The sequence below is a fragment of the Lytechinus pictus genome, chromosome 7 (genome assembly GCF_037042905.1).
Source record: "Lytechinus pictus isolate F3 Inbred chromosome 7, Lp3.0, whole genome shotgun sequence".
In the NCBI taxonomy this organism is placed as follows: domain Eukaryota; kingdom Metazoa; phylum Echinodermata; class Echinoidea; order Temnopleuroida; family Toxopneustidae; genus Lytechinus; species Lytechinus pictus.
The window spans coordinates 20,855,018-20,874,417 of NC_087251.1; the positions used below are offsets into that span (position 1 = coordinate 20,855,018).

The 19,400-nt window shown below is 35.3% G+C and overlaps 2 protein-coding genes across 5 annotated transcripts in view; both read left to right on the top strand.

Moving 5' to 3' along the window:
- Positions 1-1,301: 1,301 nt before the first annotated feature.
- LOC129265924 (dnaJ homolog subfamily C member 17-like) lies at positions 1,302-14,677 on the top strand. Its single transcript, XM_064102186.1, has 10 exons — positions 1,302-1,408; positions 4,239-4,308; positions 5,119-5,177; positions 6,209-6,296; positions 7,171-7,247; positions 7,818-7,911; positions 8,335-8,432; positions 8,987-9,067; positions 11,266-11,367; positions 11,763-14,677. Exons 1-10 carry the CDS (start codon positions 1,343-1,345, stop codon positions 11,973-11,975), a joined length of 948 nt encoding a protein of 315 aa, XP_063958256.1. The 5' UTR covers positions 1,302-1,342; the 3' UTR covers positions 11,976-14,677.
- A 1,136-nt stretch (positions 14,678-15,813) lies between these two features.
- LOC129264776 (uncharacterized) overlaps positions 15,814-19,400 on the top strand; it is a 42,624-nt gene continuing 39,037 nt past the window's right edge. For all 4 annotated transcript variants that reach the window (XM_064102187.1, XM_064102188.1, XM_064102189.1 and 1 more), the window contains exon 1: positions 15,814-16,329. The gene's annotated coding sequence lies outside the window, so the exon portion shown is untranslated. The remainder of the gene's footprint in view (positions 16,330-19,400) is intronic.

The window sequence follows — 19,400 nt, forward strand, 5'->3', positions numbered from 1 at the left end:
CGTTGAGGGTATAAAAAACACGCGATTTTCAAGAAAAAGGCTGGTTTTGAGAAACTGGCCAATGGTCAATCGGCGGGCTCAAACGTATTAAGGGCATGTTTTTTTTCAAAGACTAGCCAAACATGTTTGGGGTATGTTTTTCCCCAAGCTTTTCTCCGGGGTCATATTCTTGAGACAACTGTTTTAGGGGCCAAAATGTGTAAATGAAGCCCGCAAAGAACTTGTTTAAGGGGGTATTTGCATACAGAGAAAAACTTGTTTAGGGGTGTTTGGAAATAATTGGTCATGTGTACAGCAATACATTTGACTCCCCCCCCCCCCCACCTGGGCATTTAACCTTCCTTTCATTACCGTCATCTGAGATCACAAGATTTCATACTGGGAGAGAGGCCAATGCAAGGGATGGGGTACTCACCCCTCAGGAAGGGAAATACAGTGTATATCAATATTATTTAAAAGTATTCTGTCAGGGGAGGATTTGTGAAAGCATGATTATTATCATAAAAAGAATTGTTTGAAAACCAAGAGATCGCAATAAAGATGAAAGGAGAAAATACTATAAAAAAGAGATAGAGAAATTAATCCGGGTGAATACCTCTAATTACGTCCTCTATCATGTAGGAGGTGGCCGCGAGAGAGGGGGGGGGGGGTTAGAACCCAGTGAGTTGCAGATTTAAAGAACTTGCCAGATGCCTTGAGAGTGATGACCCTGAGGGGCCGGGGCTTGTCAAATATTTATGGACAAACGCTCCTTTCCCTGTGCTCTTTTTTTGTTTTCTTCATATTTCATTGAACTTCATTAGTTCATACAGTAATTCCGTGATTATTGTAAAGAAGTAAATTATAAGCCTATCAATGAAACTTTGGATTCCACTCGATCCTTTCCTTACTTTCTTTTCTTCTTCTCGCTCGTCACATTTAGCCTATTTTATCTTTCCTTCAAGTCCATTCACACTATCTCCCCTCCTTCTACGCTCTCTCTCCGCGGGACGGGGTGCAAACATGCAGTTGATTCATTTAAATTTGTAATTTACCCGGCGTCTCGCCGCCCCAAACCTATACTTTCATTTTCCTTTTCTTGTCTTTTTATTCGGAAAATCAATTTAAGTGTATTTTCTTGTCTTATTGTTTATCTGAGATCATTATTCAATACTTTATTTCTGTACTTTTTCCCTATAAGAAAACAAGTAATCTTGACTTGTTTCTATTTTACTACCCTTTTTTCATATTGAATAAAGGTGATATAAAAAAATAGTCTATATTTTTTATCACCGCTTTTTCTAACTTGATTTGTAACAGAATTGTTCAACTACACCATACCGGCTGTATTAACGAATTCACGATGAACGTTTCCGAGCTTGATTTGTACGATATCCTTGGGATTCTACAAGATGCTGATCAAGATGCGGTGAGTGGATGTTAAGAGCAGTATGAAATTACAAAAATCTTCTGTTTCTTAAGGATTAATTTGATGTAGTGGCCTAGTATAACCAACGTACCATGATCAGTAGCACTCGAGCAGCGATCAAGCTCAGCTCAGACTGAGCATCGGCTAGAGCCGGCGAAGGCAGCCCAATGAAGCCCCGCTCGTGATCACCTACCTCGAGCGAAGTTCGTGCAGGCTCCACTCCACTTCACTACCGCTACACTACGCTTCACCTACCCGAACTTCGAGACCATGAACTCGATCGGATATTCCAAGTGACAAAAGGTGGGATTTTATGGGGAGAAAATACACAATTCATGCAACATCACGATCTTTAAAAACAAGTGCAACTAATATTCTTACTTTACACAAAGTTTCACTTCTTTTCCATGCTTCTAAGTTCTATCAGTCTCAAAATTGATGATTTAGAGCCAACATGAAGTTCCTCACACGTATAAATATGAATGCGCTGCCGACTTCAAACATCGCATGCGGGAGGTACCGGGTCTGGTCCGAGCTCGGACCCTTGCGCGCATGCGATGTTCTGAAATCGGCAGCGAATTATTACGTGGAAAAGAAGTGAAACTTTGTGTAAAGTAAGAATATTAGTTGTAGGGCCTAGGCCTACTTGTTTTTAAAGATCGTGATGTTGCATGAATTTTGTATTTTCTCCCTATAAAATCCCACCTTTTGTCTCTCGGAATATCCGATCGAGTTCATAGTCTCGAAGTTCGGGTAGGTGGAGCGTAGTGTAGCGGTAGTGAAGTGGAGTGGAGCCTGCACGAACTTCGCTCGAGGTAGTGATCACCTAGACAGGAATAACCGTCGTTTCTGGGGATTTATTCAACAATTTCTGACATTTTACTGTAATCCCCATTTACCGACGGTAGGGTGTACGTGTGGGCTCGCATGTGTTCTCATTCCCTCCCTTTTGTCAATTCACAGTCCAAAGTTTGATGTAATTTTACACATCGAATTTACACTCTAAGGATGTAAAAACAACAAACTTTTAAAACTTGATATTCCATTATTAAAATACTTTAAACGATATAGATGAAAAGGCATGAAAATTATACTTTACCGATGTTTAATTGGGTTGAACACGATAAAAATGGTCAAAATGGCAGCCAAATATGAAATATTTACAAACGAACGGAGAGGGCGTCAACAATCACGAATGTGATATCGATATTGCTTTCGATATTATACGATCTGCTCCATATGTCCATATGCGAGCGAAACCGAAGATGAACGATACTAGTTATACTAGTTATAATCGCGATATATCGAGACATTAAAAAGTTAATAACGATAATGACGTCATTCAAGATGGCAACTTGCAAGAAAAACCTTCAGGTCAGGTGAAAATGTCAGATTTCTCAATCATCCAGAGGATTTTTTTCAATAACTCCGGCCCAAGGTATGCAATTACTTAAGTTATTTATATTTCCCTGATAATGGAAACCATGAAACTTTTAATTTTGCTTAAAAAACAGTTTTAAATCGTGATCTATAAAACGCTAGTTCACTATACGTTGGCTGTAGGTACGGGCCCCCATCCTCTTCAGTCTATGTATGGTGAGTGGAGCCAACGTAGTTCAGCGGAACAACCAAAATACAGAGACTGAAGCTTTTGGTCTAGTGATCACCATGCTCACAGCTGCCGCAGTCAGTCCAAACTTCGCGTGTGTCCACTTCGCGGACGGTCATTATCTAAAAAACTAGCCAATATCCTTAAAATCTGACATCATCAATGTGAAAAGTGACCTAAAATTACCCTTTGGTGTAAGTTTCTTTAGGAGGAGTTCAGTATTCATGAATCTACTTCTAGTACCGTAATCATGTAATGCTTACTCTCCACGGGCACAGAGCGCGTCCCATTCACGTGCGTGTACCACGAAAAAAATATAAAAACCCGAAACTTTCGCCCCCGAGATTTCTACTTTCCTTCTAAAAGATCTAGCCCTAAATCATGTAAATGGGATTCAACTTCATTTCCGACATTTCTACGATATTATTGATTTCATTTTTAAACAATTCAATTAAAAAACAAGAAAAATATGAAAAGATGGGGAAAACTTGCCACCGTGTTTACGTCACCATCTTGATTTCTTTGTCTTTCGCCAAGGATACAGGACGCATATCGTGATATGCGTTCTGTATCCTTTTTTTGTATCAGTCACTTGGTGCAAGGATGTAAAATTATTACATGAAAAAGTGCTTCCTAAAAAGGTCTGGAAAACTATTACCTGGTGTGTCATGATGTTTTCTAGATCTAGTCTATAAAAATATGATGATAATCATCCTGCATGTTTTGACAAATTGATTATTGATTATCTTCTTCATTTTGAAGCAGCACTTACTGACCTCTGGAAGAAGAAGAATATTGAAATCTTACTTTTTCACAATATGCATGACAAAAAGTTTGTTTTGGGGGAAAAGGCCAAGCCCAAGGGTCTTTATATCCTGGTTAATATTGAGAACAGGACAAGGTAATGGACATACCTTGCTTCTTTTGATAGTTCTTCCTATAAGTTCTTTTCCATGAACAAAAACATTCAATGTTGGTACCAGCTCGCCCAATCAAAAACTTGCTCAACCTGTAAAATCTAGACAATTTATCCATGCCAAACAATTTCCAAACTGTCATACAACAAACATTATTAACAAGACAAATGTCAAAAAATTAAAGTGTGACACTTATCAATTTTTGAAGTATAGGCCTTTTTGATGATTTGAAAGTAATGAAATCTAATAGTTTATTAAATTGTAACATGTCTAATTTCAAACTTTTCATTGTTTTTTTAAACAGATTAAGAAAGCGTACAGGAGAAAGGCACTGAAATGCCATCCAGATAAAAACCCAGACAATCCTCAAGCTGGTAAGCTTACAATATTTGTACGAATTTGTTAATTGTTAATCCAAGTTTGTACATATATGTTACAACTTACATGTAGGTTTTGCATTAATCATAATGTGTATTTTTTCAAATTTTCTTTTCTTTATTTCATAAGATGTTTTTCTTTAAAGCACTAGAATTTATAGACACCATTCATTGTTTCGCTTTCAATATCAACAATCAAGTTTGTTCCAAATAAAGTTTTGTCTACAAAATTAGCATCGGCATTCTTTCAAAATGGAATACATGAAATCTTATGTGTGAAAGTAGAAAATAAGTCAGAGTTAATCTTGAAAGTTTGAAAAAAGTTGTGGTCATTTGAAAAATGAGATCAATAAGACTATATAAATGTCAAATTGGCAACTTGAAAGGATAGGGGCGACAGATCCCATCTGTCCTGTACATAATTTATTATAAATTTGTGCTTTCCTCAACTTAGCACCTTTTCCCTTGGGCAATGATCAAGATAACATTAAAAGAGTATTGGCATGACCTTTGTCCTTATAAATGGAGGAGGAGTAGTCCCTTCCCAACATCACAATGATGTAACCTTTGCCAACAATTTGAAATCTCCATAGTCATATGCATATATGCATAGTGATTACAACTTTTTTTACCCCCCCCCCATTTATACAGGTTGTCTGGTTCTTTTTAAACTCTCACCAATCCCTTTTTCTAATTTTCTTTGTACTTTTGAATTAACTTTCCAATTATGTTGTATTCTCCTTTCATTCCATTAGCTGTATGATAAATAATAATGCCATATGTTTTTTTTTCCATTTTTCCTTCCAGCTGCAGAGTGGGAGAAGCTTGCCAAAGCTTTAGAAGTACTAAGTGATGAGGATGCAAGGGTCAGTATTATGCATTGAGTAATGTTTAGTGGATAACAAGGCTCTAGCAATCTGACTGTCTTTAGTTTAGAATGACAAATTTATGTAATACCTGTCAACACTGCCTAGAGACAACTATGCATTTTATAACCTTTTACCAAAGTAAAAGTTTCCTGTGATCTATTGCTTATTTTAGTTCTTAAGATTTTGTACTAAATCCTAATTACTTATTTATTTAGTTATTGAAATATATTACACTGCCATCCTGTGACATAGTAAAATAAATAATAAAAATCACAATTAAAACGCGCAGAAATAATATACGATCAGTAATAATAATGACAAAGAATACAAATATCAGACCTCTTCTGTAAATGTAATTGTGAACTAGCCGTAATTCCTAAACTGTTACCCCAAACTGATATGGCATAAGCTAAACATTGAAAAATATTAGATTTATACAGCCTATTTAACAATGATTTATTTAGAAAAGATTGAAGTTTGCCTAGCAAAAATACCTTATAGGCTAACAACTTTTTTTTCCATCTTATAAAAGACCATGACAAGAATGAGAATCTATACCTGGACTAACAATATTGTTCTTATTTCTTTATTATATTTAAAGACGTGTGTGGGTAAAAAGCAATGATCTATTTCACACCCTTTTTTACTTTTTTTGCTGAAATTTGTAATTTTCCCTCTAAAAAAGTACTATTTGTTTCAAAGTTGAAAACAATGTGGTGGGGTTAAGGGTTATGTAATGGGTCATCAATACATTACACCACCATAATGTCTGACTCATTTATTATTGGCCTGGGGGTGGTGGCTCAACTTGCCCCTATGCTCAACTTACCCCGCCTTCCCCTTCTGTTATGGATCTGGATGTGTACACTGCTGGACCAATTTGTATGAATGGATAATGATTTTCTCATATAAATTTGATGATTAAGTGAATAATTTGTTTCTGTATGACACATCTTTTTAAAATGATGTTTATCGTTGTGATGAAATTATTTTAAGTGAGCAATTTCTTGTATTTTGTTTCATTTTAGGCCACTTATGATAAGGTTCTCAAAGCAAAGAAGGCAGCAGAACTCAGGAACAAAGCACTTGAGGGAAAAAGAAGAAAAATTAAAGAAGGTACGGTGAAATGATTTTATCAGCTTTTTTTTTTCATACATTTGGCAGACTTTTTTTTTTTTTTTTTTTTTTTTTTTTGGGGGGGGGGGGGGGTTCTGCTCATGTAGCAATAGATCAGTCATTCTTCTGGTTCTTGTATTTTTCCCACGCCTACAAGTATGATTATTTATCAGTCATTGAAGCCTATGTCATAATAGCTTAATGAAGTAAAGAGAATAGAACAGACTTGAATATTAATGGTTTTATGCTTCATTTTTTTTATTGTTTTCTAATATCAGGGGATATTTGCCAGTGGTACAACCAATGTGGAATGACTACCATTTTGATAATATTGCCAAGATCTAAGTTTCACAATAGGCTTTCCAGGATTTGCAAATTGTTATTGACCGATGAAGATCATTGTTGTATGCACTTCATGATAGCATATGTCAGAATTGTTTGAAATTTGTAATTGATTACAAATATATATGTTGTACGTACCCCTGGGGCGATTTGATTCAGCTGTTCATAAAGTCATGGATTACTTTGAAAATATCAAGCCAAATGGGATTCTTAATCAGGTTTATTTCCATCAAGTGCAATTTGAATATGAATTCATTTTAGATTTATGTCATAATTGCATAAACCATTTTATTACAAAATGTATTATGACATAATCTACTTAAGACAGTTGCTCTAGAAACACTATTACACTTTGCTAAAAACCCAGTTACGCAATGCCCACATTGGGATAAACTTTAACATCTTGTATAGCTCTTCAGATGCTATCCACCCAAAACTTTATGCTTTACTTTAGAAAAGGATTTACGAAACACTCCAGCTTCATATAATAAAAGCTTCCATTTTGATTATATGCTTATCCTTTACTTTTCAGACCTTGAATCAAGAGAAGCCTCATACAAGAAAGAACAAGAAACTTCTACAACTGATATAATTTCCTTGGAGGAAAAGGTAAGCACATGTAATCATAAATCAGGTTATTGGACTATTACTGCAAGACAAGTGTTAGATAAGTCAGGTTAACCAAACCAGACTTGTACCACAGATCAAGGCCACAGGTTATTGAATTTTTTGCCTTTTTAAAATCTTGTTCATTTTCTTAGTTAGACCAAAATGTATAAGAATTTATTCATTAGTTTGATGGAATTCATTTCGGTATGAGACCACTTCTCAAACTAAGAATAGGATGAAACTTTCAGGATGCAATCTTATTTATAACTTGTTTTATATACAAGTACTTTCTTGGTAAAATACACATTTATAAATGTTTAAAGGGTCTACCGAAGGGCTTCTATTAAGAAAAACAAAAACATTATTTAGAGAGGACACAACGCTATATTAAAAGAAAAAGTCAAATTTTCATAAAGTGTCAGATAGAGATTCCAGAGAAATCTGAATGTACACTTGGCTTTGAAAGTTATATTGTCCAGATACTGCTTACACAGCTGATGATACATGATGCCATGGATTTTATGTTGTAAAATCATAGTTCTAATGGGGCTTCTTTTCATCACACCGTAGATCAAGCGATTGAGGGAAGAAGGATCACAGACATTGAAGAAAGAACAAGAGCTTCTAAGAAATGAACTCCATTCTGCTCTTTCTCCAGATGAAGGTAACTCTCCACTTCAATTTTCCTAATATATTACAAACACTTTTTTTACATTAAAGAAAGCATCTTCATTATTGAACTACAGGTATTTATATTTTTGCAGTTTGCAGGTTTTTCATTGTTTGTTTGTGTGTGCATTGTAAATTTTGTAATTGGTGTGGCAAAGAGGATTTTTTTTTTAAATTAAAATTAAAATTTTTTAAAATTCCTCTCATGAATGAATTATTTTTTAAAGTATGTTGATTTTCCAGACACGAGTCAATTTCCTTTGAATGTTGGATTTAAAAAAAAGAAAGAAAGAAATTTTATTTCAGAATAATCTGGTCCACTACATATATTTTTGTCCTCCCCATCACTTCTAAACTTGAGTTATATGTTTACAATTTATTGTTTTCCACTTACTTTTACCATACATGTCCTCTTCAGATACATCCCCTAAATTGAAGATCAAATGGAAAGCACAGAAAGGAGATGTATCGAATGGAGGATATGATTATGCTTTCTTGAAACGCATTTTTGGAAAGGTGAGCTATTACATCAGTTGGTTGTTAGAATGTTCTATCTGGGAATGGCGACTATGTGTAATTGCCATATGAAGCTTATGATTTGGAACCCTGTATCTTTTGATAAATGAAACTTGAGAAGTCTTTTCAATATAAGTTGTCATGACTGTTTAGTTTTAAACCTTGTTTTCAAATTACATAAACCTGTTAATAGAATGAAATATTACACAAGTTATGAAAAGAGTTATAAAATATTGTGAATGCTGCATAATTGAATCACACAGTCCATGCAGGACCGTAAGAGGCTTTGTATTTGTTTTCTTAAGACAGGGTATTGTATTCATGTATTTTTTATTTCAATTGATAAGTAAATATATGATTTTATTACATAATATTTTTAATCATTGCATATCACCACTCACAAGATGAACCTCAAAGATATACAACAAGTTGTATTGTTGTCGTTTGCATTTGGTCCAAATGTGATACAGATATTTATGTTTCTTCTTATCTTTCTAATTTGATTATTCTCATTTTCTCTTGCATCTTCTCCCCCTTCATCTGCTCATTTTCAGTATGGACAGGTCAAGAATTTGATATTGTCAAGCAAGCGGAATGGTAGTGCTATAATTGAGTTCTCATCTGCTGCTGCTGCTGTAAGTTTAAAAGATTAATGAAAAATGTAGAGGTTATATCTACATGCAGAAATTAGAAAGAATATAAAATATATAAAAAGGCTACCATTCTATGTGCAGATGTTTTCTAAAAGACCTTTTATGGTCATATTAATTAGTTTTTTTAAGCTAATATCCACCAATTTGGTTTGTTTTTATAAGCAGAAATGTAGTACACATGCATTTATTTTTTTACGCAAGTTTTTGACAGGTGTGAATATTTGAAATGAAATCTGTCACAATATTTTCAAATTATCAGTATAAAGTCATCGCAAATTCGGCTGAGTTGGCTTGGGTGATTCGGGAATCAATCTAGCTAGATTTTCGCTGTCTTTTCTGTTTTATATTTCACTATAGCCCTTTAAAGGGTATGAGTTATGCCCATTCATGAAGGATGGTTTTGAGACTGAAATTTCCATACATGCTGTATGCTGTACAAAGGCTATTGCTTAGAAACTGAAAAGGAATTATTGTCTTCCTGACCTGGGGGCCGTTTCATAAAGCTGTTTGTTAGTTAAGAGCGACTTTAAGAACGACTGGTGAACCCTTCTTACGTGCTAAATCATCGTCAATTCAATATACCATTTACCACAAGAAAGGATCACCAGTCGTTCTTAAAGTCGCTCTTAACTTACGAACAGCTTTATGAAACACCACCTGGCAGTTAGTGTTTTAGATTTTAATTTTTGTCTCACCTGCATAGCAGAGTGAGACTATAGGCGCCGCTTTTCCGACGGCGACGGCGGCGGCGGCGGCGGCGGCGGCGGCGGCGGCGGCGGCGACGGCGGCGTCAACACCAAATCTTAACCTGAGGTTAAGTTTTTGAAATGACAGCATAACTTAGAAAGTATATGGACCTAGTTCATGAAACTTGGCCATAAGGTTAATCAAGTATTACTGAACATCCTGCCTGAGTTTCATGTCACATGACTAAGGTCAAAGGTCATTTAGGGTCAATGAACTTAGACCATGTTGGGGGAATCAACATCAAAATCTTAACCTAAGGTTAAGTTTTTGAAATGTCATCATAACTTAGAAAATATATGGACCTAGTTCATGAAACTTATACATAAGGTTAATCAAGTATCACTGAACATCCTGCATGAGTTTCACGTCACATGACCAAGGTCAAAGGTCATTTAGGGTCAATGAACTTTGGCCGAATTGGGGGTATCTGTTGAATTACCATCATAACTTTGAAAGTTTATGGATCTGATTCATGAAACTTGGACATAATAGTAATCAAGTATTACTGAACATCCTGTGCAAGTTTCAGGTCACATGGTCAAGGTCAAAGGTCATTTAGGGTCAATGAACTTTGGCCAAATTGGGGTATTTGTTGAATTACAGCCATAAATTTGAAAGTGTGTTGGTCTAGTTCATAAAACTTGGACATAATAGTAATCAAGTATCACTGAACATCCTGTGCGAGTTTCAGGTCACATGATCAAGGTCAAAGGTCATGTAAGGTCAAAGAACTTTGGCCACGTTGGGGGTATTTTTTGAATTGCCATCATATCTCTATAAGTGTATTGGTCTAGTTCATAAAACGTGGAAATAAGAGTAACCAAGTATCACTGAACATCTTGTGCGAGTTATAGTAGTTTTCAAAATCAGCACTGCTGCTACATGTATATTGAATCGCGTGATGCAGGTGAGACGGCCAGAGGCATTCCACTTGTTACATTATTTTATGACTCAAATTATTATGAAAAAAAGATGTTAAAGCCCAGCGCACACTATGCGATCTGATGCGACATGATTTTTTTAAATAAATCACATTTTACTCTAAATGTGTAAGGTCCAAGAAGTAAAATTATTTAATTAGTTCTGTATGATGTTAGAATACTGAAATCATAATTTTGCTTTGTGGCAAGCCCTGTGGTTGGAGTGAAGTCCAAGTTGGTTTCAACTCGAACCTGAGGATGACATCATTACGATTTTGAATTGAATTGCTTCTATTCCTACAGGGAGGCTCGAACTAGACTGAATTTTGTCTTCAGAAGTCCTACCACTATTCTGAAGTCTGATTCCTAGATTTTTTTTGGTTGGAATGTGCATATCAAAATGTAATTACAATTTCTTTGAAATTCAGATCACAATGAATTGTATAGTGTGCGCTGGGCCTTAGTATTTTTTTCATCATTTTCTGTGAAATCCTTTTTTTCCCATCATTTTAGGAAATGGCTGTCTCAAATGAATTTGGTCTACCTAACAACCCATTGCAGCTAACCTGGCTGTCAGGAAAGCCAGAGAAAAAGCCTGAAGAAGTGGTGCATATGGTAAGATATGCGAATACTCTAACATCAGCACTACTTTAATCTCTTTGAAACACAGAATGCTCTTCTCAACCTAGAAATTCACCTTAGAGAGTGTAATTGACACATGTGCAGTATGATGTATAACTTGAACTTGTGCCACTATATCATTATTAACTTGTTGAGCATTATTCCTGAAATAATTCAGACTAAGGTCTTAAAAGAAAGTGCATTTCACTGAAATCAAATGTTAAATGGTATAAAACAATATCAGTACACTAATATTGCTGATCTTCGTATGTGTGTGTGTTCATATTAATCAAACTGAACTGTTGTGTAGAATACAAAGAATTATAATGTAGTACATGTACCATGGACATCATGAATTACCAATACATTTTAATTTTTTTTTTACCCAGGAATCTGCTGTGGAAAAACAGTTTGAGGAAGATGTCTTGCAGCTTCTTCTCCAAGCAGAAGCCAACAAACAAAAACAACAGCAACCAACTTGCAAAGAACAATCCAGTGAAAGCTCACATCAAAACAGTGAAGATTCAGAGGTTGAGAAAGACCAGTACTATGAACATTGTCCTCCATCCTATTTGAATGAAAAAGAAGGGGATGATGGATGATGAATTGTGATGGACATAAACATCAATATTTCTATCAGCAGGAAAGACTCTTATATTTAATAGTAATAATCCGTTTTTTATATAGCGCTTAATATATCGGAACGACGTGTCTAAGCGCTTTACAGATATATTATTACCCCGGTCATCGGATTCAATCAGTCATTCCCGCACACAATGTGTGCACATCCTCCACTCCCTGGGGAGTATTCCAGTCAGTCGCCGGTGAGGCGCACACAGTACTGGACAAGCTACAATGACTTTCACATCCTACCGGGTACCCATTTAGCACCTGAGTCGAGAGTGGCAAAGTGTGGATTAACGCCTTGCCAAAGGACGCCAGACCGCGGTAGGATTAGAACACACGACCCTCTGTTTACAAGGCGAGAGTCAGAACCACTACACCACGGCTCCTCCATTTTACATCACTTGCCTGTGAAGGGTGTGAAGGATATATCGCTCTTTCTATTCACTCAACTACTATGCTGCACTGTGTACACAAATACAACCAGGAAAACATGGTAGTTTTTGCTGGTTGAAACATGAATACCCACATGAGGCATTTAGGTTTTCAAAAATGCAAAAGTGTTTAGAGGCACAAAATTGTATGTTTCTGGACTTTGCCCAAAATTGGTTAAGAAAGTTTTTTTTCCTGAATATGTCTAAACATATCTACTGGTAAGTTATCTTTTCGCATTGTTAATAGGGGCTGCGGTATTGTTATATGGTACCATTGACAAAGAAATTAGATGGAACTCTGTGAAGTAGGAATGGATCCGACTGGACAAAAAAAATATATGCTCCTTTTTTTCTTTTCACACAACCGATTTAATAAAACATGCTTGATCATTCAATCTTAATGTAGAAACTTCAAAATTTAAGAGGTTTAGTTATTAAGCAGTCATGGATCTGCTTGAAGATAATGCTACAGCTTCATGGCCACCTCATCTAATATCAGTTGGTCTAGTTCCTTGATCTAGACCAATTCCTTTTATCAACTTTGATGTATAATAATTTTTATTTGATGATTGATTCACTTCATCTTGTTATATTTACCATCTTGAACCTGTTTATATAAGTGGGAATAAAAAAATGTCAGACCAAGAATGGATAGTGCATGGAATGGATAGAACCTATCAAATTCAGATTGAATGGTTGATGGACCAAGGGGCAACCAGATTTAATGGTCATTAGACAATTTGTTGTTGACAAAAAGATGGGATCATTTGGGGTGACACCAAGCAAGCATAATAAAAATGGGAATTGATCAGACCCGGGGCAACACTAATTCAAACAAAAATAATAAAAAAGAATAATAGTAAGAAAAGGGTGTAAGATAGAAAAGGAGTATCAAATTGAGAGATATTAGTGATGTAACTCTAATGCCCCTATTATGCAATTGAGAGGAGAAAATATGTCACTTTCAGGTCATCTTACCCCCTTTTGCGAATGCATTGGTACTGCCCATGTGGTGAAGTGGTAATGTGGAATGTCATAAAGTTGCCTGTTTGTGTTTGAATAATTATAACTTTAAAAGTATAGAAATTAGAAGATGTCGGGCAAAGCACAATGTTTTTTTTTTGCTAATTTTTTTTTAAAAAGAGAATCTAGTACATTTCATGCTTTAGGGGGCTGTTTAATAAAGGTGTACATGACTTTTAGACATGACATTTGAACAACCGGAACATAAAGTGCCGAAATAAAGTATCTCACAAACTACCAACAAACAATGACTGTATCTCAGATGATTTCGTTCTTTATTGGGATAACAATGTGATTTTACCCTGAACATATTTTTCAACAGTTACAATTTGACTAAACACCTGCATGATTTAACTTCAGCTACTAGGTTTACTTTACAACACACATTCAACTTCATGAACAGCTTAATGAAATGACGTCCAGGTGGCTGTTTTCAGAGAGTTCTACTTGATCTAATCAATTATGACTATTCAAAGCAAACAACAGTATTTTTCAATCTGTTCTGTAGAGCCACAGTACGAATACTCATGCATGAGTAAAGGAATGTACTTGGATAATAAAAATGAAAGAAAATTATCAAACATACTATTGTGAATTTCCTGACACAAAGCAAATAATAATATGCATGTAAAGTTTACTTGGTTTTGTGAGATATATCATTTTATAAACCATTTTTCTAGGGAGGGGATAATGTATGGTATCAGCCTTTTGAATAAATTCTTTTGATATCCAATCACTTTCTGGAAGAGTCTTTTGGTAAAACTTGATGTTTTCTTTTTTTTTTAACTGGCTCAGCACAGTTATGATTTCTGCCAAACTCAAGTTAATAGTTATTATCTTGGAAAGTTTTCTTGATTAGATTATGGACTTGTTGGAGTCATACAATGTCAAAGGTGTATCCTCTTTCAAAACTACTTTGTTATCATGTCCGTTTAATGTATCAGACTTGCCCAACGACGACTGAATTGCCAGTTTTTGGATTATGACATACAAATAATGCACAGGTAAGGTTGTATTGATGGCAATGCATCCAAATGCACGGTGCTGCATCCAGAATGCATAGCTGGAGGGTTGTGGAAAATTAAAGTGTAAACATGTGACTTGCATATGCATTTAGCATTGGCTAGATTCTTGAACTTTTTTATATATCGGACAGGAATTGTGAATAACATTCTGCATACCACATTGAGATAAATGTCTCAATGCAGTGATGAGAGAACGTAGGATCTGTGTTATTGTCATGAACATTTTTTATCAGGTCCCTGTAACACGAAAGGTTAGCAATTAATCGCTAATTTGAAAGAACAATTCAGATTGGTTCCTAGTCAGTCTACAAGCAAAATGAGCCTACAACGATGATATTAATAAGCCATTTCATTATATAGCGATTAATTGCTAAACTTTGTGTTACGGGACCCAGGAGTGAATAGTTTAGATATGACATGAGATGAATGAATGATGAATGATGGCAACGAAAGATAAACTTTGGTTAGAAACCCTAGTTTTCTGTGATCACTCAATTCAGCGAGAACCCAGAATTTATGGTAAGCACAATTTTCAGCCCCCTCAAAAAAAATATTATTTACCAAATTTACAGTGAAAATTAAAGCAATATCCAATGAAACAAAACCATGTATAATTAAAGGTAAATTCTGTCTATTAAACCTGTTCCCGGTGTTAAACATGCGTTTACCCAGCTTTACCTGCATGGAAACTACTGTCTTTTTCTGAAATTACATCATCATATGTCGTGTACATGTCACTGAAGAACACCAAATAACACATGGGGCAATTTACTGGGAGACTGAGGTCTCTCTATCCTATGGGGTGTGGATGTTGCATAAAACTTATTGAAAATCAGTCGCTAATTTTTTTACTTCGAATTTGAATGAATTTATTTTTTTTTATAAAAGATTTGGCTGCAAGTAATAGACAATGAATCAGTGGCAGACTTGCAATTGATAACATGACTTATGATTAAATATGGGACCTAAAATTAACTAGCGATTGATTGGAACTTTCTTGCAATGCCCCATGAGAGGAGATCAGGAGAGAATTGTGTGAAAATATATACAAAAATAGAGAGGGAGTTGAAGAAAAATGCAAGGAAAGGAAGAAAAAAAAGGAAAACTATAAGAAGAAAAGGGAGAAAAGGAATAGAAAAGAGGAAGAAAAATAGGAAAGGACTAAGGGAAAGTGAAAAGGATAAAGAAAAGGGGAGGATCAAAGGAAGAAAAAGAGGAAAATGAGAAGAATGGGAAAAGGGAAGGAGAAATGGACGAGAAAAGTACATAAAAATGAGGGAGAAAAGTACTGTTAAAGACTGAGAAAGAGAGGCAGACGCCGGGGGGCAGACGTAAACGAAAAAATTCCTAAAAATGAAGGAGAAAAGTACTCGAGAATCGGAGAGGCAGAGTGCCGTGGATGAGGGAGGATCTCGTGAATTGGAAGAATGGGGGAAGGGGGAAGGAAAATCCCAACGCATCCATTATCATCCCCGGTTATCGATTATCAGATGCCTGTTCATGAACTTTATTTTGAATAAATCAACTTGTCTGGAAAATGGAATCCTGATTAGTCCATCTTTGTCAGAAACTATGGTCGCAAAAACGGGGTAATAATGACATAATGTGGGGCGCCTGTGTACACACATAACGAACAAACCGGATCTTACCACCAGCAGAGCGAGGGGCTAAAAGAGTCTACTGCCCGCTGAGGGGTAATAATAGAGCTCCAGTGAAGTATCCAACGCGAAGCTTGGTGTTACCAACGAAAGAAAGGAAGCAGATTATCACATTTTACGAACATATTCTGGAATAATATGGATGTATAAAGGATCATAAGTGTTGTTACATACATCGAGAACATCGAAACGGTATGTATATTTGATTCATGATAATGTAACGTCATGTAAAATCGACCACTAATTTCATTCGCAGAAACTTGTTGAGTTTAAAAACTTCACTCTTGTCCCCCATGTAATACCCGGTACCGTACATGTACGAAGTACAGAGGAAAACACGAGAATGGGTTTATATATATAGCCGGTATGTCAATGTGTTCTGTGGTGTGAGGAATGCTCTGGTTGAGCACAGAGTTTTCTTCTTTTAATGTTGGCCTATATTCATGGTCTACTTACATTTAAATTCCCTGTCTGCATGCTGTTTATGTTGTTTATTGCTTTGAATCCTGCTCTTTTATAGATATAAAAAGAAATCAAGTTTGTGCAATTAAACTAAAGTTTTGCCGCATTTTCCCTTTCAATTTTCATTCGCACTGTGACTGCAAACATGACAAAATCAATGTGTCTGTCACCTAATCTTTAGGACTCCATGATGATGTTTTTTTAAAAGATTTTGACATACATTTCTTCATCATGGATCTATGAACCTTCAGGTGCCTAATGCGTATAAAGGGATAAAAATTATTTCACTATAAATGGTAAATGAGACGTTTCTTACCAGACCCGATCTCCCGTAGATCCCTCGATCCGTTTGTCAACAAAGCAAAGACAATAGACCTGACCCTTGAACCGCTTCGTGATGACGTACTTCCGACTAGCGATGCCGTTTTGAAGAACAATTTATAGATAAACATTATTATTTCACAAATACTAAAATTCAATACATGATTATAAATAATTAGTATATAGGGTTTCCTAGGGAAATCCATCTTTGTGTACATGTGTCTCTTTGGGCCAATTCGGTTTGAACTTTGACAAATGGACAACCCCTCAGAATAGTTATATAACTTATATTTGGTTTGACAAAAATTTGTTGACATCAGGTCACCCCCCAAAAAAAAAAATAATACAAACAATTCACAATTAAATGGATGTGCACTTCTTAAAATCCAAAACAGTGACAACATTATTGACAAGCAAAAACAATTAGCCAGTTTTGACAAGTAGTTTGACTTTCCATAGACAATACATTAGATGATCATAAAGTGAGGAACTACATAAATTGTGAGATTACAGTGTAAGTCCACCCTGACAACAAATTGGTTAATACACAGAAAAACTGAAAGAAACGGGCATATATGTTAAAGTTTTGACATATTCTTTGCTCATATAAATTTCATAACTTTTAATGTTTCTGTGGTTCATGCAGGTTCATGTCAAGAAAGCATTTTGCACAGAATTAAACTTTCAAATGTATAAAATAGTGTGTCACCCTTAATTTTCTGAGAAAATGATGTTTTGGCCTTTTGGGGAATCTATGTCACACAGGACATATAATGGAGCTTCTCTCATGTGACATTACAAAATAAACTTACTCTGTCGTATTTATGAACCTAAAAATGTTTCTCAACATTGATTTCCCCCATAGCTTAAAGGACAAGTCACACCCCAACAAAAAGTTGATTTAAATAAACAGAGAAAAGTCCAACAAGTATAACACTGAAAATTTCATCATAATCTGATTTAAAATAAGAAAGTTATTATATTTTTAAGTTTTGCTTAATTTCACATAACAGTTATATGCACATTCTGGTCGTAATGCAAATGTGGAGACTGATAACGTCATCCACTCACTATTTCTTTTGTATTTTATTATCTGAAATACGAAATATTCAAATTTTCTCCTCATTGTTAGGTGAAACAATGTTTGATTCCTCCCTGAACATGTGGAATTAGCATTGTTAAAATACTATATGGTTCAGTCAAGTTGGTCCTTATTCTCAAATCTGCAAAAAATGAAATATTGAATAATATAAACAATTAAAAACAAAAGAAAGTGAGTGAGGGACATCATCGTCTGTCTCATTTGCATGTCACGAAGTTGTACATATCACTGTTTTGTGAAAAATAAGCGAAACTTCAAATGTCATAACTTTCTTATTTTACATCCAATTTTGATGAAATTTTCAGCGTTATAGTTTGATTTTTCTCTATTTATTAAAATCAACATTTTGGGGGATGGACTTGACCTTTAAAATAAATGGGTACTCCCGGCTGAAATGATTATATCTAAATAAAATAAAAGTCACCAAGCAAAACACTGAAAATTTCATCAAAATCTGATAACAAGTAATAAAGTTATTGAATTTGAAAATTTAATTTAGCATATTTTGTGCCATTACAAATATTAATTAGGTGGGCCGATTATGTCATGTCCCAACTTTTCTTTTTTCCTTAACATTTCATGATTATTTCATATTTTTGTACATGTGTCTATGGTACGCGGAATTCCCTTTTAACAAAATACATGTAAGTTACAGCTATGATTATCTTTGTCTAAGAGTTAGATCAGTAGTTAATCAATTTTCTTCATTCTTGCCTGGGAAAAAAGTTGATTAATTTCATATATACAAAAGAATAAGTGGGCATATGACATCATCAGCTTGCTCATTTCATAATCACGGAGACAGAACTGTTTCACCAAAATAATGCAGAGCTTTAAAATGTCATAACTGTTTAATGTTATCCAATTATGATGAAATTTCAGTGTTTTGATTGTCTTACCATGGACCCTACCACAAGGGGGTAGGGTCCATGGTCTTATTTTACTTTATCTGTTTGAATCATATTATTTTCACCTTGGAGTGCCCCCTTTGAACACCAACTTGACATCTGGGGGACGTTCCCTTTAGGGAAAAACAGAAGAAAATCATAAATCAATCAATAACATTAAATTTTCAGCTAGTTTTACTGTCATTGATACCCCTTTCATAAACCCAATAAAACATATCCTCCAATTCAATAAAAATTGCGTTCACAAACTCCGAAAATTATTTTTACGAGCGCCCGTCCTGAAAAAGGCGGATAATCGTCATGACAACTGGACACGCCCCCTCCGATGCGGTTGTGTTGGAAAAGGGTGACCTTGTGACCGCACCATGGCAATTATCCGCATTATTTGGAAATACGTTCATAAACTCAAAATCTTGTCCCGATGCCGCTATTATGCGGATAATAGCAGCATCAGAATAATGCGGATAACT

Excerpts from the sequence above, each read along its gene's own strand:
- LOC129265924 (XM_064102186.1), top strand. The coding sequence starts at position 1,343 with ATGAACGTTTCCGAGCTTGATTTGTACGATATCCTTGGGATTCTACAA. Across the intron at positions 4,309-5,118 it reads CCCAGACAATCCTCAAGCTG|CTGCAGAGTGGGAGAAGCTT; the intron begins GTAAGCTTACAA and ends TTTTCCTTCCAG. Across the intron at positions 5,178-6,208 it reads TAAGTGATGAGGATGCAAGG|GCCACTTATGATAAGGTTCT; the intron begins GTCAGTATTATG and ends GTTTCATTTTAG.